A 26194-nucleotide genomic window follows, 5' to 3' on the forward strand; every position below is an offset into this window, starting at 1 on the left:
CACCAGATTCTGCTTCCTCTCTCCTGTCAGGGACATCGCTTCTGCCATTATTCACTCTTGCTCAGACACCAGTTTCTACTCTTCCTAATTCTCTACTCTCTTTCCCATCCCAGCTTCTCAGGGTTGTCCCGGGCATAGTTTCTGCTTGCTCCCCTCCTACTGTGTCCAGCCTGTTCCACTCAGGCTCCTCTCCTCTCTCCACTGAAGCAACACAAGCTTCCCATGGCAAAAACCAACATCCCGTGCTACCCTCACTTGACCTCTCAACTGTGTTCAAGGGGAACTAAACTTTCCCCCCTCTATCAGGCCTAGCAAGCCTTTTTCCTGCCAAGGGCCATGTGGATGTTGATAACCTCCTTCATGGGCCACACAAAATTATCAACTCAAAAATCGACCTGCTACAGATGTATTGATGTTTGAGTCCAGCCTGTGGTTGCCATGGCAGGGCCAGATCAAATGATTCCATAGCCCTCATAGGGCCTGTGGGCTGGACAGTCCGTCCCCACCAGTTTCCTCTCTTGGCCTGATGAGACACCCTCTCCTGGGTTCCCGTCACCTCAGAACCCGCTCCCTTTCTGGCTCCTCCTCCACCATCTGTCCTCTCATGGAGAAATCTGGTGGGGCTCGATTCTGTCCCCCTCTTCTCATTTCTACTTTAAGTACCATGCACAGTCGGATACCAACCACGTGTATCTCCTACTGCCAACACCTCCCCTACGCTGCAGATCCGGACCTTTACCTAAGCCTTTGGGTCTTCTGGCCCACATCCCACACAGCTGGCCCCATCCTCCACAACCGGCTCATCCCGCACAACCTTTCTGTTCCACCTGCCAAGCCTATCCTTGCCCCAGGGCCTTTCCCTGCTCCGTTCCCCCTACTTTGAAGGCTCTTTCTCTGGATCTAAGCAGGGCTAAGATCTCTGTTCAGACCTCACAGTCTCTCTGAGGCCTCTGCAGACAGATATTTTCAGAGAAGCCCATCTCTTTCTCTGGATCTAAGCATGGCTAAGATCTCTGTTCAGACCTCGCAGTGTCTCTGAGGCCTCTGCAGACAGATATTTTTAGAGAAGCCCATCTCATCCAACTCAAATGGTACATTACGTTTTCTTCCAAGTACTCGTCACTCTCTAATGCATTCTTATTTGTTGTACACTCATGTGTTCATTTCCTGGTACTCCCTGTAAAGTACAAAAGCTATGAACAAGGGCAACCTTGCCTGTATTATTTACTCTTGTCCCAAGAGCCAAGAGCAGAGCTTGATCCCAGAAAGGCACTCAATGTTTGTTGACTGACTGACTGATAGCTGTTAAAAGAACAACCCGGGCATCATCTCCTAACTGTCCCCAGTAGCACAGACCCTTTTGCTTCTGGTCATTTTCTGTCCCAAGGAATACAGAACATCTATATAGAGATCAAATTTAAAACAGCCCCAGTAATACAAAAGCATACACTTTAGGAAAATAACTACATCTGTGTGTGTGTGTGTGTGTGCGTGTGTGTATGTGCTTTAAATCTCCACACAAACATTTCTCAGAAATATAACAGCAAAATCCTCTCTATTCAGAATCAGGAAGACACAAATGTGTGGTAGGTAACAGAGTAGGCTTTGTAGATGTACTCCCTGGATTTTAATCTAGCTCACCGCTCATGAATACAGCAACTTTGGATAAGCTCACCTCAGTTTTTCAAAGGGAAAAATAACATCAACTGGAGTTGACATACGCATTCAACATGTGGATCGTTTTGAAATACTTGACAGGGGCCTGATATGTGGTTAATACCACTCATGTTAATAATTAATGTTATTACTGGCATCAATATTACTTGCTAAAAAAAAAAAATGCTGGGGGCCGGTGCCATGGCTCAATAGGCTAATCCTCCATCTGCGGCGCCGGCACACCGGGTTCTAGTCCCAGTCGCGGCGCCGGATTCTGTCCCGGTTGCTCCTCTTCCAGTCCAGCTCTCTGCTGTGGCCAGAGAGGGCAGTGGAGGATGGCCCAAGTACTTGGGCCCTGCACCCGCATGGGAGACCAGGAGGCAGCACCTGGCTCCTGGCTTTGGATCAGCGCGGTGCGCCGGCCGCAGCGCGCCAGCCGCAGTGGCCATTGAGGGGCGAACCAACAGAAAAGGAAGACCTTTCTTTCTCTCTCTCTCTCTCTCTCTCTCTCTCTCACCATCCACTCTGCCTGTCAAAAAAAAAAAAATTTTTTTTTAAATGCTGGGGCCTGCACTGTGGTGGAGCAGGTAAAGCTGCTGCCTACAGTGTCGGCATCCCATGTGGCACCCGTTTGAGACCCGGTTGCTCCACTTCTGATCCAGCTCTCTACTATAGCCTAGGAAAGCAGTTTAAAATGGCCCAAGTCCTTGGGCCCCTGCACCAACGTAGGAGACCCAGAAGAAGCTCCTGGCTCCTGGCTTCGGATCAGCCCAGCTCCGGCCTTTGCGGCCAACTGGGGAGTAAACCACCAAATGGAAGACCTCTCTCTCTCCTCCCTCTCTCTCTCTCTCTCTCTCTCTCTCTGCTTGTCTCTTTATAACTCTGCTCTTCAAATAAATAAATAAATCTTCTAAAAATTTTTTAAAAAATAAAAAAGATTTATAAATGCTAGTACAAAACCAATGACGTTGCGTTTGAGTTCACATCTATTAAGAAGTTTGACAAATGAAGAAGTGAAAATTGCTTAACATATTTTCAAAAGCATTGTAACAGAGGACTTCATTATTTTTAGTAAGAAATCTTACTATATGGATAAGACAATGTTTGAAATAACACTCTGAAATCTACAGAAAAATATAATTTTTAAAAGCAACACAGTGTAATAGGTACCTGAGAAGTTGTCACAAAGTTGGCATAGGTTCCAGCAAAAATGTGTTTGACTTGAACATCCACCAGGTCTAAAAGGAAGTCATAAATCCATGCATAGAGTTTTTAAAAGTAAGAAATAAATGTGATACATTAGCAAGCCAAATTTAGTTACTTATTGGCAATTTACAGTCTCCAAAATGAATTTTGACTATAAAAACCACAAAACAGTAAATTTCATCGATTACACATCATACATGTACTTAGTTTAAAGCTCAATTTTCCATGCACTTGCATGATGAAGCCAGCCTGACCTGCTTTAGAAGAGGTTGGCTTAAATATATAAAAGTACATTATTCGGGGGTGGATGTTTTGCCTAGCAGTTAAGACACTGGTTAAGAGACCTGTGTCCCATATCAGAGTGCCTGTGTTCAAATCCCAGCTGCAGCTCCTTACTCAGCTCCCTGCTAATACAAACCGCAGGCATAGCAAGTGATGGCTAAAGTAACTGGGTTCCTGCCACACATGTTAAGAGACCTGGACTTAGTTCTCAGCTCTCAGCTTTGGGCTGGCCCATCCCAGGCCATTTTAGATATCTGGGGACTGAACTAGCAGGTGGAAGCTCCTTATCTATGTGTTTGTCTGCCTCTCAAATTAAAAAAAAAAAATGTTTTAACTATATTATTCAGGTGCTTAAGTAACCATTTAGGACCTTCTTTTGTATTATCTCCATCTTTAGAAGTGATTACCAAATATACCAGGAATCACTGCATTAAAAAAAAAAAAAAAAAAAAAAAAAAAAAACACAACACCTAAGTTGAAAAAAAGAAAAGAAAAGTACTTGAAGAACCATGGTTCTAGGGGCTCCTTTGAAAAGAAGTGGCAGAGGCCAGTGCTGTGGCATAGCAGGTAAAGCTGCCGCCTGCAGTGCCAGCATCCCATATGGGCACCGGTTCGAGTCCCGGCTGCTCCACTTCCGATACAGCTCTCTGCTATGGCCTGGGAAAGCAGTAGAAGATGGCTCAGTCCTTGGGCCCCTGCAGCCATGTGGGAGACTTGGAAGAAGCTCCTGGCTCCTGGCTTCAGATCGGCACAGCTCCAGTGTGGCAGCCCATTGGGGAGTGAACCAGTGGATGGAAGACCTCTCTCTCTCTCTCTCTCTCTCTCTCTCTCTCTCTCTCTGCCTCTCCTTCTCTCTGTGTAACTCCAACTTTCAAATAAGTGAATCTTAAAAAAAAAAAAAAAAAAAAGAAGAAAAGAAAGTGGCTTATGAGCAGGCTTTCAGCACAGTAGTTGGGGTGCTGCTCGGGACACCATGTCCCATCCTGAAGTTCCTGAGCTGAGTCCTGGCTTTACTTTCGATCCAGCTTTCTGCTGAGGTGCACCCTTGGAGGCAGTGGGGGAGGGGTCCAGTAGTGGGCCCCCTGCCACCCACATGGGAGACCCAAATTGAGTTCCAGGAGCTTGACTTCAACGTGGCCCAGCCCTAGCTATTGCAGGCATTTGAGGGAGTAGGCCAGTGGATAGAGGATCTCTCTTTACTTTTCCCATAAACAAACAATTTTTTAACAAAGAAAGGAAGTACATTAATATTTTCTCTCCAGTGACATCAATGAACACAAAATCTGAAGCAGTGGGACCACTCATACCATCAGCAGAAATCAGGCAGCTAACGCCAATGTCCTCTGGCAGGTCCTCTGGAGGAGTTGGATTGCTTCTGTCCCTTGCTCCACAACCAAAACATACCACCTGGCCAGTGGTGTAGACAAATGCAAGGGTGTGATAACTACAGGAGAGAGAGTGCATTATAATGAAGTCCAGAAGCCATACTCACGGGTTTTGAGAAGGATGATGTCCCTTAACATAAAATAAGAGATTCACACTTATAAAGAACCCAGTGCCCCATCACAGTGTCACTGTCAGAGGGCACCAAATGATGTAGCTGAACAGAGGGTGACTGAATATACACACTCAGTATCAATCTTAAAGACAGAGTATTATGAATGGGTCTTTACTACGTTTCTATCATTTGCATTTTAGATACCAGCATTTTTCTTAATGCATTTGGTAAACACTCAAAAGTGTCCCCATAATTAGGTCACGCATAACTCCGAATACACAGGCAAATATATATCATCTTCTTCAGGCCTGAGATTAACTTTGTGTTATCCACTCAAGCAGGCAAGCACTACCATTTTTGTTATCAATAAACTCCTACTCTGCAGCATCTAGTAGGGTGGCCCTTACACAGTAGATGTCTAATAATTTCTCATAAAAATAAATGAAGTGTCTGATGAAGAAAACCTGAAAAATTGAACTGTATTTGAAATGAAAGAAGTAATTTTTCAGAAATAAAAATGCTCCATAAAAAGAGAAGCCATGGGGCAAGCATTTAGCCCAGTGGCTGAGATGCCCACGTCACCCATTGAAGCGCCGGGTTCCATTCCCAGCTCCAGATCCTGGTCGCAGCTTCCTGCTGATACAGACCCTAGGAGACGGGTGATGGCTCAAGCAGCTGTGTTTCTGCCATCCACATGAGAGTTCTGGATTGAATTCCTGGCTGCCGGCTTTAGCCTAGCCCAGCCATGGTCATTGTAGGGACATACAAGAGTGAACCAGCAAATGTGGGCTCGCTCGCTCGCTCTCTCTCTCTCTCTCTCTCCCCCCTACCCCACCATCCTCATATCCCTTTGCCTCTCTAATAATTTTTTAACACACAAAAAAGAGAAGTCACATATTTTAGGGTTTCAAGGTTTGAATATTTTCTATATGAGTTGTTTCTAAGTAATAAAATACAACACTTTTTAACCATGCTACAAAAATAAATAAAGGCTATTACCTTCCACAATCAATCTGTGAGACCAGGCCATCAATTCCTTCCACCAGCTGTGGACCTCTCTTTTCAGCAGTGGAGCTGTGTCCCAGCTGTCCAAAACTATTGTCTCCAAATGTGAACACTTTCCCATCCTGTTTTGAAAAGAAATCAGATTAGTCCAGGTTCAAAAGGCCACTAAAATTTATAAACTAAGTTTCACATAAGAGTTACTGTTAGAGTTCTATGTGAAATATCAGCTCTGTATAAATAAGAGGATTCTTTATTATTTCTGATAGTGAATACAGTGTTAACATATAAAACATGAAAAATCACTAGCATTCCTTTCGAAACCAGGAACTCTAAGGATGTATTGTACAGCATGGTGACTATGGTTAGGCATAATGTGTTATATACTTAAAAACTGCTAAGAGTAAATCTTAAAGATTCTCACTACACATGAAAAGATAAAAGGTGAGGTGATACATGTTAATGAATTTGACTATGACAATCATTTCATAATATATATATAATTTTTATTTATCAATTATACCACAATAAAGCCAGGGGTGGGGGAAGAACCAAGCACTTACTAAACATTTGTTGAATGAATGGAGGCACAAATTAACTGAATCAAGGTAACACCAACATGTAAGTATAAAAGATGATTCTATGACTAAAAACAACTTTAACTGCCTCGTATCAACAGAGAACTACAAAATCCAAACAAGTGAGGTTTTCCTTTTTTTTTTTTTTTTTTTTTTTTTTTTTGGATAGGCAGAGTGGATAGTGAGAGAGAGAGATAGAGAGAAAGGTCTTCCTTTTTGCCATTGGTTCACCCTCCAATGGCCGCCATGGCTGGCGCACTGCGGCTGGCGCACCGCGCTGATCCGAAGGCAGGAGCCAGGTGCTTCTCCTGGTCTCCCATGGGGTGCAGGGCCCAAGCACTTGGGCCATCCTCCACTGCCTTCCCGGGCCACAGCAGAGAGCTGGCCTGGAAGAGGGGCAACCAGGAAAGAATCCGGTGCCCTGACCGGGACTAGAACCCAGTGTGCCGGCGCCGCTAGGTAGAGGATTAGCCTATTGAGCCATGGCGCCAGCCGGTTTTCCTAATTTAAAACATGCTTTTTTAAAACAAACAACAGGGGCCGGGTGCTATTAGCATAGTGGGTAAAGCCACCATCTGCAACGCCAGCATCCCACATGGGTGCCAGTTCCAGTGGCTCCACTTTCGATCCAACCCTCTGCTAATGTGCCTGGGAAAGCACTAGAAGATGGCCCAAGTGCCTTGGCCCCTGCAACCACATGGGAAACCAGAAGATCCTGGCTCCTGGCTTTAGATTGGCCTAGCTTCAGCTGCTGAGGCCATTTGAGAAGTGAACCAGCGGATGGAAGATCTCTCTCTCTCTCTCTCTCTCTCATTCTGTCTCTCCAACTCTGCCTTTCAAATAAATAAATAAATCTTTAAGAACAAATAAATTTAAAAAATAAAATGAATAAAAACAGCAGAAGTCATTGGGGCATATATTTTTAAATCAAATATTTCAACTACACAAAGAGTTCTCAAGTCTATTTTTTTAGATTCATTCTTTTTTTAAAAAAATATTGATTTATTTACTTCAAAGTCAGAGTTATACAGAGAGAGAAGGAGAGGCAGAGAGAGAGAGAGGTCTTTCCTCCGCTGGTTCACTCCCCAGATGGCAACAATGGCCGGAGCTACACTGATTCGAAGCCAGGAGCCAGGAGCTTCCTTTGGGTTTTCCCATGGGGGTGCAAGGGCCCAAGGACTTGGGCCATCTTCTACTGCTTTCCCAGGCCATAGCAGAGAGCTGGATCTGAAGTGGAACAACTGGGACTTAAACCGTCGCCCATATGGGATGCCAGCACTGCAGGAGGCGGCTTTACCCACTACGCCACAGTGCCAGCCCCCTTGAGTCTATTCTTTATGGCTATACAAAGAGCCCATCCCATTGGAAAAGGTTGCATGGCCAGGATAAAAAGGGCAAGAATACATTAGGACACTGGGTCATATTCTGCCAAGCAAGAAATGGAAGGAAATATGTTCTAGTCTATAAAGTAGGTTATCAAAGGATTGCAAAAATTACTTTGCTGCTTCTATGATCAATTTTATCCATAGAACTGCATTGTCCATGAGCAACTGCTAAAAGGATTAGCTCCTATATTCATCTAACTTAGAGGGTATCTGAAAATATTTCCAAAGCAGAAAGTAGCTTTGATCATATGACCTTGAAAACTCTTGTGATTTAAATTTGGTTCATGTTTCCTCTCCAGGTATTTATGTGTTAATGGGTACATCTACACACTGTTGCACATCTTATGTTGTGGTCTGAATGGCTGTGCCTACCCAAAATCCATTTGGAAACCCTAACCTTCAATGTGATGACATCTGCAGGTGATGTGTCAGGCAAATGATTAGGGCCTGAGGGCAGATCCTTCATAAACGGAATTCGTTCCCTTATAAAAGAGGCCCTAGAGAGACTCCTCACCCCTTCCACAAAATAAGGACACAACAAAAACACGGTGATTTACTAATCAGAAAGCTGGCCCTCATCAGACTCTGAATCTGCTCACAACACGACCGGCGACATCACAGCCTCCACAACTGGGAGAAACACGTTTCTATGTTCACGAGCTTCTTGATTTATGGTATTTTAACAGTCTAGATAGACGAAAATATCTTGGTTTGCACGCTAATGAATACAGGTACCTTGTTAACACTACTCTGGGATTTTAAAAAATACCAGCACATTAGGATTACCTGAGTGAGCACTGCTGTGTGCTCAGCACCACAGCTGATATAAATCACGCCCAGCTTCTTCAGGGCACCAATGGAACGAGGCTTGGGGCTTTGCACTGTTGAAAGAAAGCAGAATGCCTACAGTATAAGAAATGGATTCAGATTTCATGAGGTTTTATATTTTCATATTTTATTATCTGATATGTTAGCATACTTTAAAAGTGAATGATTGGGGGCCGGCGCTGTGGTGCAGTCGGTTAAAAGCCCTGGCCTGAAGTGCTGGCATCCCATATGGGCGCTGGTTCTAGTCCCAGCTGCTCCTCTTCTGATCCAGCTCTCTGTTGTGGCCTGGGAAAGCAGTAGAAGATGGCCCAGGTCTTTGGGCCCCTTCACCCACGTGGGAGACCCAGAAGAAGCTCCTGGCTCCTGGCTTCGGATCGGCACAGCTCCAGCGGTTGCAGCCATCTAGGGAATGAACCAGTGGATGGAAGACCTCTCTCTCTCTGTCTCTGCCTCTCTGTAACTCTGTCTTTCAAATAAATAAAATAAATCTTTAAAAAAAAAAGTGAATGATTGAAGTATAAAACAGAGTGAAAACTCTGTTTTGGAAAAGACCAAAAATAAGTCATCCTTTAGCTTCTATGTCTGCAAGCTCTTCTGGAATCTTCTGGAAAGTTGAGGCTATTGACCTAGAAAGCTAAGCCTCAAGACTCTTTTCCTCAATAATATCACTGTCATGTATTTATTTCTATCAGAAAGTAGGTGCTCTGAAAATATGTAACAATAAGCGAGATAACAAGAGAACCTACCCCTCGCTGAGAGGGCTCAATGAAATAAATGCTCCGTACGGCACAGGCACACAGTGGGTGCTAAATGCATGTTGGCTGACTGTAAAGAACTGAACAGAGCAAGATGTTTTTTTCTGGAAGACTGCTTGGTGAGTCTTACTTCCAGAGGAACCATGCCGAGTAGTGTGGTTCCCAAGCTCTCCTGCACATTGGGATCGCCTGTGAGATCCCAAATAGCCACAGATGCCTTCACACCCAGGCATTTTGATTTAAGCGATACAGAGCCCAGCCTGGGCACTGGAGCTTTTAAAGGGCCCTATGGTAGACGCACTAATGGCCTCCCACTTCCTAACTCTGGAGCCTATGCTTATGCTGGGGAACATGGCAGAGGGGAGGTTAAGAGGCAGTTGGAATAACAACTGCTAGTCAGCCGACTTTAAAACAGGGAGATTAGCCTGGATTATCCAAGCTGTTCCAGGTAGTCACAAGGGTCTCTTAAAAGAGGAAAACAGAGAAGGAAGGGTCAGACTAAGGTGATGGAATCGGCCATCGCTAGCTTTGAAGAAGGGCTATGAGTCAATGAATGGAGGCAGCTTCTAGAAGCTGGAAAGGCAAGAAAACGAATTCTCCTCTGGAGCTTCTGGAGAGGCAGGCAGTCCTGCTGACACCTTGACTTGAACCCAGGGAGACCCAGGTCAGACTTCTGGCCACCAAACTACAAGGTCATATTTAAGCCACTGAGTTTGGGATAATTCTTGCCAGCCAGAGGGAACTAACTTGGCACCCCAGATGATTCCAACATGTCACAAAGCTTGGGAGACTGCTCTTTGCTGGGTTTGTGTACCAACTGCAAAAAAATAATGATTTATTGCGAGAGTGAGTCTAAATCCTTACCTGGGACATTATCTCCGCTGAGGGCCAGCTGCCCTGCACTGTTGTTTCCCCAGCCAAATGAAGTCCCAGAGAGAGACAGGGCGAAGCTGTGAGCCCCTCCTGCCGCCACCTGAGCCACGGGGATCCCCTGCAGGGATCTTACCCTCTGTGGACTGGCTTGGGAGGGGAACTGCTCCCCCAGGCCCAGCTGCCCTTGGCTGTTCTTCCCCCATGAAAACACTTGGCTATCTATAAAAATAAAGAGGAGAAGTTCAGAATTGCACACACATGGGATACCACAAGTCAAAACTACTACCCCAACCCCAGAAATCTTTTTTTGCACAGTTATATTAAAGTACAATTGACAAATAAAAAATTACATATATGTAAGGTTTTCAATGTGAAGAGTGTATATATATGTACATACACACACATACATACATATGTAGTGAAATGAAATCCACAATCAGCTAATTAACAATCTATTACCTCTCACAGTTACCATTCTCTTGTGTGATGAAATACTTAAGCTCTACCCTCTTGGGAAATTTCGAGTACATGCAATGTTAACCATCGTGACGATGCAGTACTTTATGTCTGCCTTACAAAAGCTGTCTCCAGAACTTGTTCATCCTACAGCTGCAAGTTCGTATCCTCTGACCAACATCTCCCCACCATTCTACTATGTTTCTCTGAATTCAACTTTCTTAGAGCCTGTATTTAAGCGAGACCATGCAGTGTTTGTCTTTCTCTGTCTCACTTCTTTCACCTGCTCCTCCAGGTTCATCCATGTGGTCCAAAATGGCAGGATCTCCTTCACATTTATATTTGTATCTAATTCTACCGATCTTTAAAAAATAAAAGAGAAGGGGCCGGCACCATGGCGTACTAGGTTAATCTTCCTTCTGAGGTGCCGGCATCCCATATGCCGATTGTTCCTCTTCCAGTCCAGCACTCTGCTGTGGCCTGGGAAAGCAGTAGAAGATGGCCCAAGTGCTTGGGCCCCTGCACCCGCATGGGAGACCAGGAAGAAGCACCTGGCTCCTGGCTTCGGATCAGCGTAGCTCTGGCTGTTGCCATTTGGGGAGTAAACCAATGGAAGGAAGCCCTTTCTCTCTGTCTCCCTCTCTCACTGTCTGTAACTCTACCTGTCAAATAAATAAATAAGATCTTAAAAAAAAATAAAAAATAAAAGAGAAATAAAGGCAGAAATGAGACCAGACGGGTGGGTAGGGCTATCCTCAAATAACATCCACTCTTGTCTCCCTAGCTGCGCATGACTTGTGCTTTTTTAACCACTCAAACCAAAAATCTGAAGTCAGCCTTGAGCCATCTCTTTTAGACACTTCCACCCAGCAAGGCCCAAACCTCTACCTCCAAAATCTATCCAGAATCCAACCACTTCCTACCTCTCCACTGTTGTCATCTCAGCCAAGTCACCATCTTTTTCTGTCCTGGAAAATTACAAAAGCTGGTGCTGGTCTCCCAGAATCCACCTTTGCCCCAGCATTTCATTCTCCAAACATTAGGTGCAGGGACAATGCTGTGGTACAACAGGTTAAGCCATATCCTGAGGTGCCCGCATCCCATATCAGAGCACTGGGTCAAGTCCCAGGTGCTCTACTTCTGATCCAGCTCCCTGCTAATGCACCTGGGAAAGCAGCAGAAGATGGCCCAAGTGCTTGGGCACCTGCCACCCACGTGGGAGACTGAATGGAACTCCAAGTTACAAGTTTCAGCCTGGCCCAACCCTGGCCTTTGTGGCCATTTGGGGAGTAAACCAGAGGATAGATGAGCTCTTTCTCTCTGTCCCTCCTTCTCTGTCACTCTGCCTTTCAAAACATAAATATTTAAGAAGTTAAAAAAAATACAGTTCCCTCACTAGTGAAAGGACTGTTCTTACCATGGCTCCCACATCACCAGTACTCGTGGTCACCACTTCCTAGATCTCCTCTCCCCCAGCTCACAACTCTCCAGATCTTAGCTAACCCTGAAACACAGTGCTGGGCATGCTCCTACCTCAAGGCCTTTGTGCCTGTATCATTCTTCCTTGCTTGCATCAGTTCTCTCTCCCTTCCTTTTGGTCTCTGTTCATGTGTTATCCTACATGAGCATCCCCACTACATGCTATGACTTATACACATGTACCTTCTCTCACTAAACTTTCTCAACAACTTGAGACAGGCATTTGGCACAGGGATTAAGATGCTGCTTGGGATGCCTGCACCTCTTATCAGAGTGCCTGGGTTTGAATCTTTGCTCTGCTTCCAATTCCAGCTTTCTGCTGATGCACACCATGGGAGGCAACAGATGATACTCAAGTATTTGAGTCTGTGTCATCCACATGGGAAACCCAGATTGAGTTCTATGATCCTGCTTTCAGCCTGGCTGACGCCTAACTGTTGCAGGCATTTGGGGAATGAAATCCGTGTATGGAAGAATCTCTCTCTGTCTCTCTGCCTTTAAAACAAATAAAAAGGAAGGAAGGAAGGAAGGAAGGAAGGAAGGAAGGAAGGAAGGAAGGAAGGAAGGGAGGAAGGAAGAAGGAAAATTAAACCTGTAAGTTGGGGCTGGTGCTGTGGGGTAGTGGGTAAAGTCACAGCCTGCAGTGCCAGCATCCCATATAGATGCCAGCTCAACCAGCTGCTCCACTTCCAATCTAGCTCTCTGCTATGGCCTAGGAAAGCAGTAGAAGATGGCCCAAGTCCTTGAGCCCCTACACCTGTGTGGGAGACCTGGAAGCAGCTCCTGGCTTCTGGCTTCAGATCAGTGCAGCTCTGGCTATTGCGGCCAATTGGGGAGTGAACCAGCAGATGGAAGACTTACTTTCTCTCTCTCTCTCTCTCTCTCTGCCTCTCCTTCTTCTCTCTCTGTGTAACTATGACTTTCAAATAAATAGGTAAATTTTTAAAAATAAAATAAACTTGTAAGTTAGGCATCAATATCCTATAGAGAGAACAGTGAGACTCAGCGAAGTTCACTTGTCCACAAATAGCTAGAAGTGGTAGGTAAAAGGAATCATATGAGCTAGGATCCCAGCTAAGTATATACCTAAGGCATGAGAACCATGCTGTGATTCTCACAGTCTGTGTGGTATGGTGGTTAAGCACTTAGTATGGGACATAACCAGTAGCAGTTCAAATTCCACTTCTTACATTTCTTAGTGTATAAACCTTGGTCAAATTATTGAAAGCCTCTGAGCTCAAACTTGCTCATGTCTGAGACTAGTTTACAAACAGTAGCTAGCTTCTCTCTTTCTTAGGCAATTGTGTAAGACAACACAAGTAAAGTATTTAACACAGAAACCAGCATATAGAAGGCAGTCAAAGCTCCTTTGCACGACTGCAATGATGCGTAAGACGTCACCTGAAGAATACACAAGTGTTACATGTCCCTTGAAGAGGACCAAGGTATGTCACCCCAAAATATGCCACGTTGTCATAGGATTATTGTGAGTGGAAGGCAACAGAGAATCAATGCATGCAAGGAGAGTTCTCTGCCTTAACACCTGCCTTGAAAACGGGGCACATGCTTCCTTTTGTGGAGGTGTACCCCACTCATACCAAGGAGAGGAGAGTGACTTATCACTGGAGAGAACCAGCATAGAGATGAGTCTGCATAAACAGGCCTAAGACGACCTTCCCTTCCCTTCATTTCCAGTCACCTCCCACACAATTCTTCATCTCTTGAAGCCCAAATTCCCTCCCCTTGGTTAAAGTATGAGGCCCCAAGTCTAACCACCTCTTTGAGCTCCACTTCTTTTCTGTGACCTTCTGTGCACAAAAATACTTGTAAAAATTCATTGCCTTTTTTCTGTTAATCTGTCTTCTGTCCACTTAATTTGCAAGCTCCATTCACTACATATAAGAGGGTACAGGACTGGGGCCAGTGCTGTGGCATAGCAGGTAAAGCTGCTGCCTACAGCGCCAGCATCCCATATGGGCGCCAGTTCAAGTCCTGGCTACTCCACTTCTGATCCAGCTCCTTGCTAATGCACCTGGGAAAGCAGCAGAGGATGGCCCAAGTCCTTAGGCCCCTGCACCTATGGGAGATCTGGAAAAAGCTCCTGCCTCCTGGCTTTGGATCGGCCCAGTTCTGGCCATTGTGGCCATTTGGAGAGTGAACCAGCAGATGGAAAATCTTTCTTTCTTTCTCTCTCTCTTTCCCTCCCACCCTCCCTCCCTCTTTCCCTCTGTAACTCTTTCAAATAAATAAATAAATCTTTAAAAGTAAATAAATAAATAAGAGGGTACAGGGATTGTTGGTCCTCTCTGAATTCACTACTGAGAAATTTGAATGAAGGACAGACAAAGTATAGGGGAGTTTAGCAAAACAAATTGTAGGGTTATGATTTGAATAGCTTGACTCCACTTTCTTTGATCTAAATAAAAAAGACAAATAGTCCTTAATCAGTCGAGGGTTGCCAGTTGTAGACAGGCTATTCAGCATAAAGGGTGAGGGCCTGGAAATAAAGCCACTACCAAGTTCTGAGGGTGGAGGGCGGTCCCAGTGATGGCCCTTTATGGCTGCATGATATGCATTAGGCACTATTTAGAGTACAATAAGAACAAAGAAAGGTGAGGAAAAAACGAACAGCAACACATCTTATGAAAATGGAAAGTTCAAATGCTCTAAGTGCATTAAAATGAAGCCCAACATATTCAAAAGCCATGGTTGTCTTTTATATGAAAGCCCTGAGGTCCAAAAGCTGTTCTTTACCTGCTGATAGTGCCAGGGAGTGGTAGTGTCCGCAGGCTACTTGTATTATTTTTATATCAGTCAGAGCTTTTATTTTCCTACAATAAAAAGGATACAAAAATCTATTAATCCTTATTCAGGATGAGTTGCCAAGTACAATAGATATTTAGAAGACTCCTGAGGTTGGGGCTGGGGGTGGCGGAGGGCAGGGGCACTCTGTCTAATGGGTAAAACAGCAGCACCCCATACCAGAGAACTGGGCTTGATACCCAGCTCTGGCCCCTGATTCCAGCTTCCTGCTAGTGCAGACCATTGTAGGCAGCAAGGGATGGCTCAAGTACTTTGGTCCCTGACACTCATGTGGGAGTCGCAGACTGAGTTCCCAGCTCCTAGCTTTGACATAGCCCAGTCCCAGCTATTATGGGCAGTTGGTGTGAAACAGCAAACAGGAATTCTCTCTCTCTGCCTCTCAAATAAATTAATTAAAAAAAAAAACAAAAGTATCCCAGATAACACATCTGGTGAAGCAATGGTAATGGGCATCTGATTTCCAAGAGACCCCCAAAGCAGGTAGGTGCTGTCAACTGTGTTTTGGGGAGGCTCTGCTTTAGTTGGATACAAGAAGTCCAGTGAAGATTTCCTCCTGCATTTTCTGTAGCCAAATGTTTTCACTTTAACGCAAGCTTTCCAAACGGCCCACAGTTGTACTCCCACAGATAAGATTAAGCTATCAAGGCCACATGCTCACATTCCACTCTGCCCTCTTCCTTCCTGGGACTCCAATTAAGTAGCAACTGGAGTCTACTTTCCTGTGCCTTCTTTGCTCCCTGCTCCACAATCCTCAAGGTTAAGGACTGCACTTTTCATAGTCAGCTTTGTGTCCTGGCATCCTCAAAACAATGCACGAAGAAAGGCATGAATGGAAATACTTACGAAGGTATAAACGTGGTTTCCTTAAAGTCTCCTGTCCCCAGCTGCCCTTCAGAACCTGCTCCCCACGCGAAGACCCTGCCCTTGTGGCAGACAGCCAGGGAGTGCTCCTTTCCGCAGCTCACGAATTCCACTTGTAGAGTTCCCAAGGCCTGAATTTGTTCTTTGGGAAGAAAAACAAAATAGAACAGCCCCCAGGATGTCATTAATTGAGCAAAGAGTTGAAGACAGCACTTTCCTTCCAAAAGATGGTCTCCCAGATTCTTTGTCCCCTCCCGTGAACTTTCAAATCAAGGCCTAATATCTATGCGAAGTATCAAGGAAATCAGCTCATATGTGTTACACTGTCTTTATGGGAACACAGTTGTGTTAGTGTAATTCATTGGACAGTCATTCAGCTGAGCTGACTCTACCACCTTGGCTTCCTATGTAAGCAAACTGAAACACAACTCAGAGAACATGGTCGCCACAGATTGGGCAAATGAAACTTAAGCATAGCCAATCAGAAACCACCAACTAACCTCTAACTAGGGACTTCCCAGTCCAACCAATCAAATATTTTCAGCCTTTGCATCCTCACACACATCATACATGCTTTTCCCTTCCATCCTTTGTTTCTCCGTCTGGTGGAGCCCAACGTGTGAGATGTCAACACCAGTTCATGAATTGCTGAGAGTGCCAATAAACTCTTTGGAAGTTTCAAGTACTGAAGTCTATCTTTTATCAGCTGCAATTTTAAAGGGCAGGCATCATGGAGAGAGGGGAACTCTAGGGACTATGACTCTTGGCCACATGCTTCTTTCTGATGGTGGAGGCAAAACTCAGGGTGGTGGTAGGGGGGCAGAGATGAGACGTCCTCCGCTATACTCTTCTGTCTCCCAAACGCTGAACATGGAGAGCAATGAATCCCTTGCTTAGGAGGAAGTCGGCAAGATGTCTGCCTCACAGGTGTGACAGGCAGATATTAGATCCTCCCACAAAGAAAAGTGCAGAAACATGCACTTCCAGAGCTCCTGAACATGTCTGCAAATGAGAACCTGATGACACTCTCCTACAAGCAGATCTAAACTGTTTTCCCAAATGGTCTGTCTCTGAATTCGAGACTGGCATTCAGAATATCACTATCAGTACAGTTTTTGTAACAGTAACGACTTTTATTTTTGTTTTATCTTTGTGATCTTATCCCTTCCAGCTGCTTATTTTTATTTATTTTAAAGGCAGAGAGACCTTCTGTCTGTGGTTTACTCCCCCAAATGCCTACCGCATAGAGGGCTAGGTCAGGCTGAAGCCAGGAGCCCAGAACTCAATCCAAGTCTCCCACATGGTGACAGGAACCCAAGAACTTGAACCAACACCTGCTGTTTCCCAGGGTATACATTAGCAAGAATCTGGAATTGGAAGTAGAACCAGCATTTGAACCTAGACATTCCAAAATGGGTGCCAGGCATGCTAAGCAGTGTCTTAACTGCTGCACCAAACACCCACCTCATTGAACTATTTACTTTTCATCTATGTGATGCCAAGAACTTTCCCAAAGATCCACACACTCCCAAAGGTAGAGACAGGCACAGCCTTCCTGCACAGCAGTTTGGAAGTATCATGTTGCTCGTCATCTCCACATGAAAGGGATGAGGACATGCCACCCGAAACATACGCCACTTTGGCATGAGGATAATTTTGAGCTTTAGGCAATTGAGAATCAACAGGAGTAAGGGCTCTCTGTTCTTTTATAGCCCTAAAAACAGGTTTTAACATATCTTTGTTGAAGGTGCCTCCTCTCATGTACCAGGAAGAGCAACCCATATTGCTCTAGATGAAGTCAGCAGTAAGACGAGCTTCCATAAACAACCCTTACAGCACAACTGTTATCATCACTAGGTTCTCCCGTGTGTTTCCTAGTCATCAATTATCCCTGGATCCCCAAACCACATTTTCTCTGTTAAATACAGGATACATGCACCTGACCCTAAGCACTTCTTTGGGCTTCACTTATGTTCTGTGAATTCCCATGTGTGGAAATCCCCCCCACAAGAAAAGATTAATAAAGTAGTATGTTTTATTTACTGTTAATCTGTCTTTTGTTGTTTAATTTATAGTCCCTGGGCACTCTAAGAGAGTAGGTTCTTCCAAACACTTCTTGAAATTATTTTAAGTAAAATTTTTAAAAAGGTCAAATATTTACCTGCAGGAATGTAAGTCAGTCTTATTTATAAAAGTCCCTAATGAGTCATGACTTAATTTTCACAAGTGGAAAAACTGTGATGCTTGAGTTAAGTTGCTACCTTCATCCCAGATCACAGTGCCAGTTCAAGTCCTGGCTGCTCCATTTCCCATCCAGCTCCTGCTCATGTGCCTGGGAAAACAGCAGAGGTCACCCCAAACTCCCAGCCCACCTGGGAGACCAGGATGGAGCTTCAGGCTCCGGGTTTCCTTAGGGACATTTGGGGAGTGACCTAGTGAATGAATAGACCTCTCTCTGCCTCTCCCTCTGTCTGTCCGTGGAGAGGAGAGGGGGAGGGGAGGGGAGGGGTGGAGAGGGGGAGGGGAGAGTTAAAGGAGGGGAGGGGAGAGGAAGGGAGGGAGAAAGGGGGGGAGGAGGGCGAGGAGGGGAGGGGAGCTCCTGGAGCCCGAAATGTTAATTCAGAAACTTAAATATATCTTAAAAAATTATAAAAGAAAATTATGTTGATGAAATTACGTTTGGTGACAATGCAGTTTACAGAGTGGTACAGATACTGCACATACGAAACTGTGTATCGAGGAAACCCACTGACAGGCGTCGTGTTCGGATGCTGGAATTACGGATTATTTCTGTCCCGCTTCTACAATAATCAGGAACGGTAAAACCGCTATGCTATTCTGTATTCTGTACGTTAAGAGAAGATGACCCTGAGGGAGTCGCAGGTGTCCCATCTGTAGGCAGACCGTCAGCCCGCCTCCCCCAGCTCGCCCGCGCACGCCAGAGCAGCGCACCTCGTTGGTGACCCCAGGAGCACCGTCACGGTTTCCTGTCTCAGATTTGCTTTGAAGAGAAAATGGAAACCGAAACGAACGCGAGGCGCGGGGCGGAAACGAAACCTAAGCAACTACACCCGCAGCTTGCTCCGGGGATCCTTTCCGCCACCTCCACCCCGCGCTGTGGCCCAGCACGCCAGCCGTCCCCGCACCCCATCCGCTCGGCTCGCAGCGCCCGCGCCCAGCATCCGAAGCCCATCCTCACCTGGCCGCTCCGCAGGACACCTGCCTTTCCGGCCCAGCTGGCCCCGGCCGTTGTCCCCGCACGACTGGATGGTGCCATCAGTCAGCAGCAGCAGCGAGTGGCGTTCCCCGCTGGCCGCCTGCCGCAGCTCCGCGCCGCCCGCCACGCGCTGGTGCCGCGGCTTCCCCGCGTCGGCGCCCCAGCACCAGTACATCCCGTGCGCCCTGCCGCCCGCGCTCGCGCCCAGATGCTAGAGTTCGTGGTGCGAAGTTTTCCTGGAAGTCAGGAGGCTGGGTGGCTGGGTTCCTCTCTGAGCTCCACCTGCCTGCCAACACGCCCCAGTAGCGTAGCCCCTCCTCGAGTTCACTTAGATTACTCGCTGCCCTGCCCAGCTGCCAGGGCTCAAGAGCAGAGCGGACTGGAGAGGAAGAGCGCCGGCACGCCCATCCTAAGTCGTGATCCTCAGCGGTGCCGCTTTGGGAAAGGTTGCCTCATCTAGGAAAAGTGGACAGTTGGGGCTGGCGTTGGGTTAACCCCTGCTGGCCGTGGCATCCCATAAACTAGAGCTGGCTGGCGTCCAGGCGGCTCCAATCCAGCTCCCTTGCTAATGGCCTGGGAAAGCAGCAGGAGATGGCCCAAGTGTTTGGACCCCTATCCCCAACGTGGGAGTTCTTGGACCTTCGTCCAGTCCTGGTCCTTCAGGCATTTGAGGAGTGGACCCGCATATGGGGGAGGTCTCCCTCTCTCCCTCCCCATTCAAAAAAAAAAATCTTATTAAAAAAAGGGGGGGGGGCAGAAGGAACAAGGACTGAACGGGCACTCTGATTAGGAAGAAAGGAATAAAAATGGACAGTAAGATAACAAATCAAATATGTTAGAATGATTCAAGCAGTAACATTTAAAGAGTTGGAATAACGCCTAGTGAGCTTAGTAAAAGCATCTGAGCGACTGCCCACCCCCAGACACTGTTTCTGGCACTGGAAACACAGCGTGTAAAGAAAAACATCTTCACGGTATATTTTAAGAGAACACAAGCAGATTAATAAATATACAGTGTAACATCAGGTGGCATCAAGAAGAATGAAACAGGCAGTAGAGGGCAGAGGCTGAAGGAACTAACATCTCTGAGAAACTATCAGGGAAGATTTCCCTGATGAAGTAGCATTTGAGAAACAGGGGAGGGGCATGGGAACCTCCAAATTAACAGCAATTCCACTTTGTATTGCCAGAATATTCTATCTTTGGTTAATACTATTTATTAATTATTGATTGGTTAGGCAGAGAGGCATAGAAAGAGCTCTCATTCCACAAATGCCTGCAATGGCTGGGCTGGGTTAGGATGAAGCCGGGAGCTGAGATTTCAGTCTAGGTCTCCCATCTGAGTGATCTAGTGCTTGAGCCATCATTGCTGCCTTCCGGGGTTTGCATTAGCAAGAATGCTGGAATCAGGAACTGGAGACAGGGATCACACCCAGGTACCCTGATGTGGCACGCAGATGTCATAAACACTACACCAACCGCCTGCCCCGGGCTGATTATTTCAATCAAGGGAACCTAGAAAGCAGATGCCAGAAGAGGCTTTCCTCTGATATCCTCCTGTCTGGAGCAATTTTTGTTGCACACCAGTTCCATGGAGCATCACTTACAAACCACTGTGCATTCTGCAGGCCACCAGAACTCACCCAAAAGTCACTTGCTCTCAGAATTGTCTACATTGTGCATTCCCTTTTTGCACCTCAGTAAATTTGTGTGGCTTTTCTCCAATTTCATCTCCATCAGTTTATTCCAGAGAACCTTAGAAGTTGTGGGGAAGTTTCCCTTTGTCCTCCTCCTACTGAACTCAGCTTTTTAAAAAGATTTGTTTATTTATTTTAAAGACAGAGTTAAAGGGAGAGAGGGAGTGATAGAGACAGAGAGGGATCTTCCACCTGCTGGTTCACTCCCCAAAAGGCCACACAAATGCCGGGGCTGTGCCAGGCTGAAGCCAGGACCAGGAGCTTCATCCAGGTCTCCCACAGAGGTGGCAGGGGACCAGACATTTGGACCAGCTTCCATTGCTTTTCCCAGGTGCCTTAGCAGGGAGCTGGATGGGACTTGAGCCATCACCCATATGGGATGCCAGCATCATAGGTAGCAGCTTAACCTACTGCACAGCAACACCAGCCCCTCTCCTCTGCTTTAATCCCTAATATTCTGAGATCAAAGTGCACAAGGTGGGCAACAGAACACACCCATTAATCAGCTTAGTTTTTAGACTCCCACTGCCATGCCAATCACCTCCAGTCTACTCCCCGGAGAATTCTCCTAGTGTTTCATCACAAACGGACAACACAATTGGGATGGCCCAGTACAAATCACTGGGAAAAGGAGACCTGCTCAAACTGGACCTTCACATTCTCCTTAAAACAAAATGGGGATTGTGAATTCTACCTCTAGATGGCAGCACTAGTCTACTTGATCACTTTAATTTTTTTTTTACTTGTTTGAAAGGCAGAGTTAAGAGGCGGGGACACAAGCACGTGCACGCGCACGCACACACACACACACACACACAGAGAAAGAGAGAGAGAGAGAGGCAGAGAGAGAGAGAGAGAGAGAGTCTTCTATCCGCTAGTTTACTCCCCAAATGGCCTCAACAGCCAGGGGTGGGCCAGGCCAAGCAACAAGCCAGAAGCTTCTTCCCGGTCTCCCAAGTGGGTCCTGGGGCCCAAGCACTTGAGCCATCTTCCACTCCTTTTCCCAGGCCATTAGCAGAGAGCTGGATCAGAAGTGGAGCAGCTGGGACTCAAACCACCATCCCTATGGGATGTTGGTATCACAGGCAGCAGCTTTACCCACTACATCACAGTGCTGGCCCTATTTCTTTAATTTTTTTATTTGACAGGTAGAGTTATAGACAGTGAGAGAGAGAGAGACAGAAAGGTCTTCCTTCCGTTGGTTCACTCCCCAAATGGCCGCTATGGCTTGAGCTGTGCCAATCCGAAGCCAGGAGCCAGGTACTTCTTCCTGGTCTCCCATGCGGATGCAGGGGCCCAAGCCCTTGGGACATCCTCCACTGCCCTCCCAGGCCACAGCAGAGAGCTGGACTAGAAGAGGAGCAACCGGGACTAGTACCCAGCACCCATATGGGATGCCGGTGCTGCAGGCGGAAGATTAACCAAGTGAGCAATGGCACCAGCCCCTATTTCTTTAATCTTACAATGTATTTTTCATTATTGGTAGACTAATAGTTGATACCTTTCTTAATATGTAGTCATTATTATTCTTATGTTTTTTATGGTTTTATTCTCTATTTTCTTTGCAATGTTTTGGTATTTAAATTAATTACAATCAATATATATCTGAGTTTGCCAGCAATCTCACAGCTCCAGAAAATATATGGGGGGGGGGGGACAAAGATGTCTGCCCCACATCAAAGTGCAGAGTCCTGGCACTGCTCCTGATTCCAGCTTCCTCCCAATGCACACCAGGGCAGATGGCAGGTGATGGCTCAACTAGTTGGATCCCTATCACCCATGTGGGAGACCTACATTGAGTTCCAGGCTCCTGGCTTCAGGCTGAGCCAGCCCTGGATGAATGGTAGATAGGAGCTCTCTGTCTCTTTCACTCTGCTGCTCAAAGAAATAAATAAATATTTTTTAAAGAAGAAAATGGACTTGAACTGGGAAGGAAGAAGAAAAGGGAGGATTCAGAGGAATCCTAGAAATGACTGCCACTCAAATTAGGGTACTCTGAGATGTATATTTAAAACATTGTTTAACTTAATTGGATAAGCTATGTGAACTAGTGGAGTCTTCTATGCAAGTGAAGATCAGGTTTACCTGCCTAAAATAAACTGCAAATAACAATGTTTTAACAAGTACAGGTTTATTTCTCTTACACATAAAAATTTCCAAGGTGAACAGCCATGGGCTTACGGGCAACTTGGTGATTTTTCAGAGGCTCAGGTGCCTTCTTTCTGGGTCATTTGAGAATCCAACTGACAACCTCCAGGGTTCCTGATGGTGGACTTGTGGCTCACACAACTCTACTCCAAACAGGTGAAAGAAGGAATGAGGCTACTCTCCCACAACTCCCAAACAACACTCTGTGTGCACCAAACTACCCAAACTTTCTTCACATGGCTACAGCAGCTGTAGAAGATGCTGGAAAATGTGGGCTTCAGCTGAGCCTAGTGCAAACCCAAATAAAATTGGATTTCCATTGTCAAGGAAGGAGGGAAGAGATATTAGTGGGCAATGAGCAGTCGCCCCACAACCTACCAGCCAGGAATTTGAAAAGATGTTTGGTCTAAACACATGTAGCAGGAAGGGTCAGCTTCATGGTTATGTGGCCAGAGCAGCTGGAAGCGCAGCATCCTACTCTTAGCCCACCCCCACTTCCTGCTTGGTTTAATGTTCTACTATGGCTGTCTTAAAATTCTGTATAATTTTATCTTTGCGCTTGTGTTTTATAAGTGAAGTCTGATGGAAACCTGGAGCACGAGTGTGAGCAGAGGAGATACAGTCTATCTGCTGTGTCTCTGTGCTTCTGTCTCTCAAACACGGAAAAGGGAGGGGGAGGTAAGCATTTGGTGTGGTGGTTAAGATGCCACTTGAGAGGCCCACAAGCTTTATCAGAGGGCCTGGTTGGAGTCCTGGCTCAGCTCCCAATCCCAGCTTCCTGCAATGTGCATCCTGGGAGGCACCAGGTGATGGCTCAAGTATTTGGGCCTCCCACCCATGAGGGAGACCTGAATTGAGGTCCGAGTTCCTAGCTTTGTCCTGGCCTGGTCCTGCCCATTACTGGTATTTGGAGAGAACAGTAGGTGGAAGCTCCATGTTTCTTGTGTTTCTCTCTCTCCTCCCCGCCCCACTCCCTGTCTGCCTCTCTCTGCCTCTAAATAAAACGTTTACATAAAATAAAAGTTTTTACTGTTCCTTGCCACCCCATTTTTAGATACTATTCAAGGTACCCAGAATTCGCAAGGATTCACTCTGCGTGGGAGCTCAGGAAGACCCACAGCCAGTGTGAACGAGGTTACATCTTTGATTCACTAAGTGAGGGCACAGACAGACCCTAGAGACCACACTTTGTTGCAGGGGAACTTGTTTCCAGCACAGGAAGAAGCAAAGGCATTCTAAGAACAGAAACAAGCAAGGAACCCTAACATATCCTTTTTCACTCCTGTTACTTTCCAATGCTAGCCAACAACTTCCGATGTTAGCAAATAGTGACATAGGAAGGAAAAAAAAGTGAGCAGGCATTTTTGGCTTATTGACTAGAATGCCCATGTTCTATATTGGAATGCCTGGGTTTGATTCCTGGTTCTGCCTCCTGACTCCAGCTCCTTAGCAATGCATACTTGGAGAGACAGGATGATGGCTCAAAGTAACTGGGTTCTTGCCACTCATGTGGAAGACCTGGATTGAGTTCCCAACTCTCAATTTTGACCCAACCCAGCCCAGCCATTGTAGTCATTTGGGAAAGTGAACCAGTGGATGAGAGCACTTTCTCTCTCTCTCTTCCTCTCTCCCCCTCTTTGCTGTCCCTATCTCCCTGCTTCTCAAATTAAAAAAGAAAAAAATAAGGTAATTATAATTCTTTTTCCTTTCAGTTTTTCCTTACCATTTAGCTGATAGTAGCAAGTGCTGGGGGAATGTATGTATCAGAAAGTGAATTAGCGACTGGTTAGCCTAGTGGTTAGGATGCTGATTAGTACTCTCACAACCCAGGAAAGTGCCTGGATTTGAGCCCCAGCTCTAACTCCTGACTCTAGTTTCCCGCCAGTGTAGACCAGTGAGACAATTGTGATTGCTCAAGTAATTGGGTTTCTGCTGCCCACTTACGGAGACCTGAATTAAGTTCCCAGCTTCTGTATTTGGTCCAGCCCAGACCACTGCATGCATTTTTGAGAGTGAAGCAGCGAATGGAACCTCTCTGTTTCAATCTCTCTCTCTCTCTCTCTCTCTCTCTCTCTCTCTCTCTCTCTCCCCCTCTCCCTCTCCCTCTCCCTCTCCCTCTCCCTCTCTCCTCAAATTAGGCACTTGACCTAATGATAAAGACATCCATTAAGATGCCTGCAAACCGTATCAGAGTACCTGGGTCCCAGCTAAGGCAGATCCTGAGAGGTAACCATGATGGCTCCATTGGTTGGGTCCTTGCCACCTGTGTGGAAGACCTGGATTTAGTTTCCAACTCTCAGTTTCAGCATGGCTCATCTCCTGCAATTCAGGCATTTGGAACAAAAACCAGAGGATGGGAGTTCTCGTTGTATGTCCTCTGCCTATTCAATTTGGGGAAAAAAATTAAAGTGCTAAATTTTTGAAAATAAGAAATGAAACAGTTGAATGAGTTTTGTGAAATGTTTCTTCCCACTGTTTTGATAATAAAACAGATAAGTATATAAGAACTGTTAAGTATGAACTGCATAATTTCAGTGATTTTGCATATGAATTAAATGCTCTTATATTTGCATTTGAAATTGGTGGAAAGGCTGGTGTTGTGGTACAGGGGGTTAAGCTGCCATGAACAACATGGGCATGCCCCTTCAGAGTGTCAGTTCAAGTCCTGGCTGTTCTGCCTCCAGCTCAGCTCCTTGCTAATGAGGCTAGGAAGGCAACCTAAGAAAGCCCAAGTACTTGGATCTTTGCCAACCACATGGGAGACCTGGATGGAGTTCCTTACTCCTGGCTTTGGCCTGGCCCATACCTGGCTGTTGTGCCATTATGGGGAGTTGAGCAGTGGATGGACAATCTGTGTGTGTGTGTGTGTGTGTGTGTGTGTGTGTTCCTAACTCTGTCACTGCCTTTCAAATAGATACATCTTAAAAAAAAAAAAAAAACAAAAAAAAAAACAAAAAACTAGTAGTGGGGAGGCAAAATAATTTTCTCCTTTCTCCTCCACCCTCTGGAAGTTCTTATCTAGAACTCCCTGTAAAAAGAGATTAATAAGAGTAAAACAGAAGTTTAATAACATGTATGCCTCCTGTATATGTGAGAAATAACCCAGAGAAATTAGTAGAGTAGAAAGAGTTGTTTTAGGGGCTGGTGCTGTGGCTCACTTTGCTAATCCTCCGCCTGCAGCGCCAGCATCCCATATGAACGCTGGGTTCTAGTCCCGGTTGCTCCTCTTCCAGTCCAGCTCTCTGCTGTGGCCTGGGAAGACAGTGGAGGCTGGCCCAAGTGCTTGGGCCCTGTACCCGCATGGGAGACCAGGAGGAAGTACCTAGCTCCTGGCTTCAGATCAGCGCAGCACACTGGCCGTAGCGACCATTTTGGGGGGTGAACCAACAGAAGGAAGACCTTTCTCTCTGTTTCTCTCTCTCACTGTCTAGCTCTACCTGTCAAATAAGT

General features: G+C 46.0%; 1 protein-coding gene across 4 annotated transcripts in view; it reads right to left on the reverse strand.

Moving 5' to 3' along the window:
• HERC6 (HECT and RLD domain containing E3 ubiquitin protein ligase family member 6) overlaps positions 1-25093 on the reverse strand; it is a 65952-nt gene extending 40859 nt beyond the window's left edge. For 3 of the 4 annotated variants that reach the window (XM_008267614.4, XM_051819570.2, XM_051819571.2), the window contains exons 1-8: positions 18882-19221; positions 15665-15824; positions 14753-14829; positions 10055-10282; positions 8394-8488; positions 5642-5769; positions 4452-4588; positions 2827-2894 (exon numbers count right to left, since the gene is read on the reverse strand). In XM_008267614.4, coding sequence (XP_008265836.3) covers positions 2827-2894; positions 4452-4588; positions 5642-5769; positions 8394-8488; positions 10055-10282; positions 14753-14829; positions 15665-15824; positions 18882-19074 — 1086 coding nt within the window. In that variant the 5' untranslated portion in view covers positions 19075-19221. Of the gene's footprint in view, positions 1-2826; positions 2895-4451; positions 4589-5641; positions 5770-8393; positions 8489-10054; positions 10283-14752; positions 14830-15664; positions 15825-18881; positions 19222-24940 lie in introns of those variants that run through there. The other variant, XM_051819572.2, reaches the window with a different exon arrangement.
• Between the last annotated feature and the right edge of the window lie 1101 nt (positions 25094-26194).

The sequence above is a fragment of the Oryctolagus cuniculus genome, chromosome 8 (genome assembly GCF_964237555.1).
Source record: "Oryctolagus cuniculus chromosome 8, mOryCun1.1, whole genome shotgun sequence".
NCBI lineage: Eukaryota > Metazoa > Chordata > Mammalia > Lagomorpha > Leporidae > Oryctolagus > Oryctolagus cuniculus.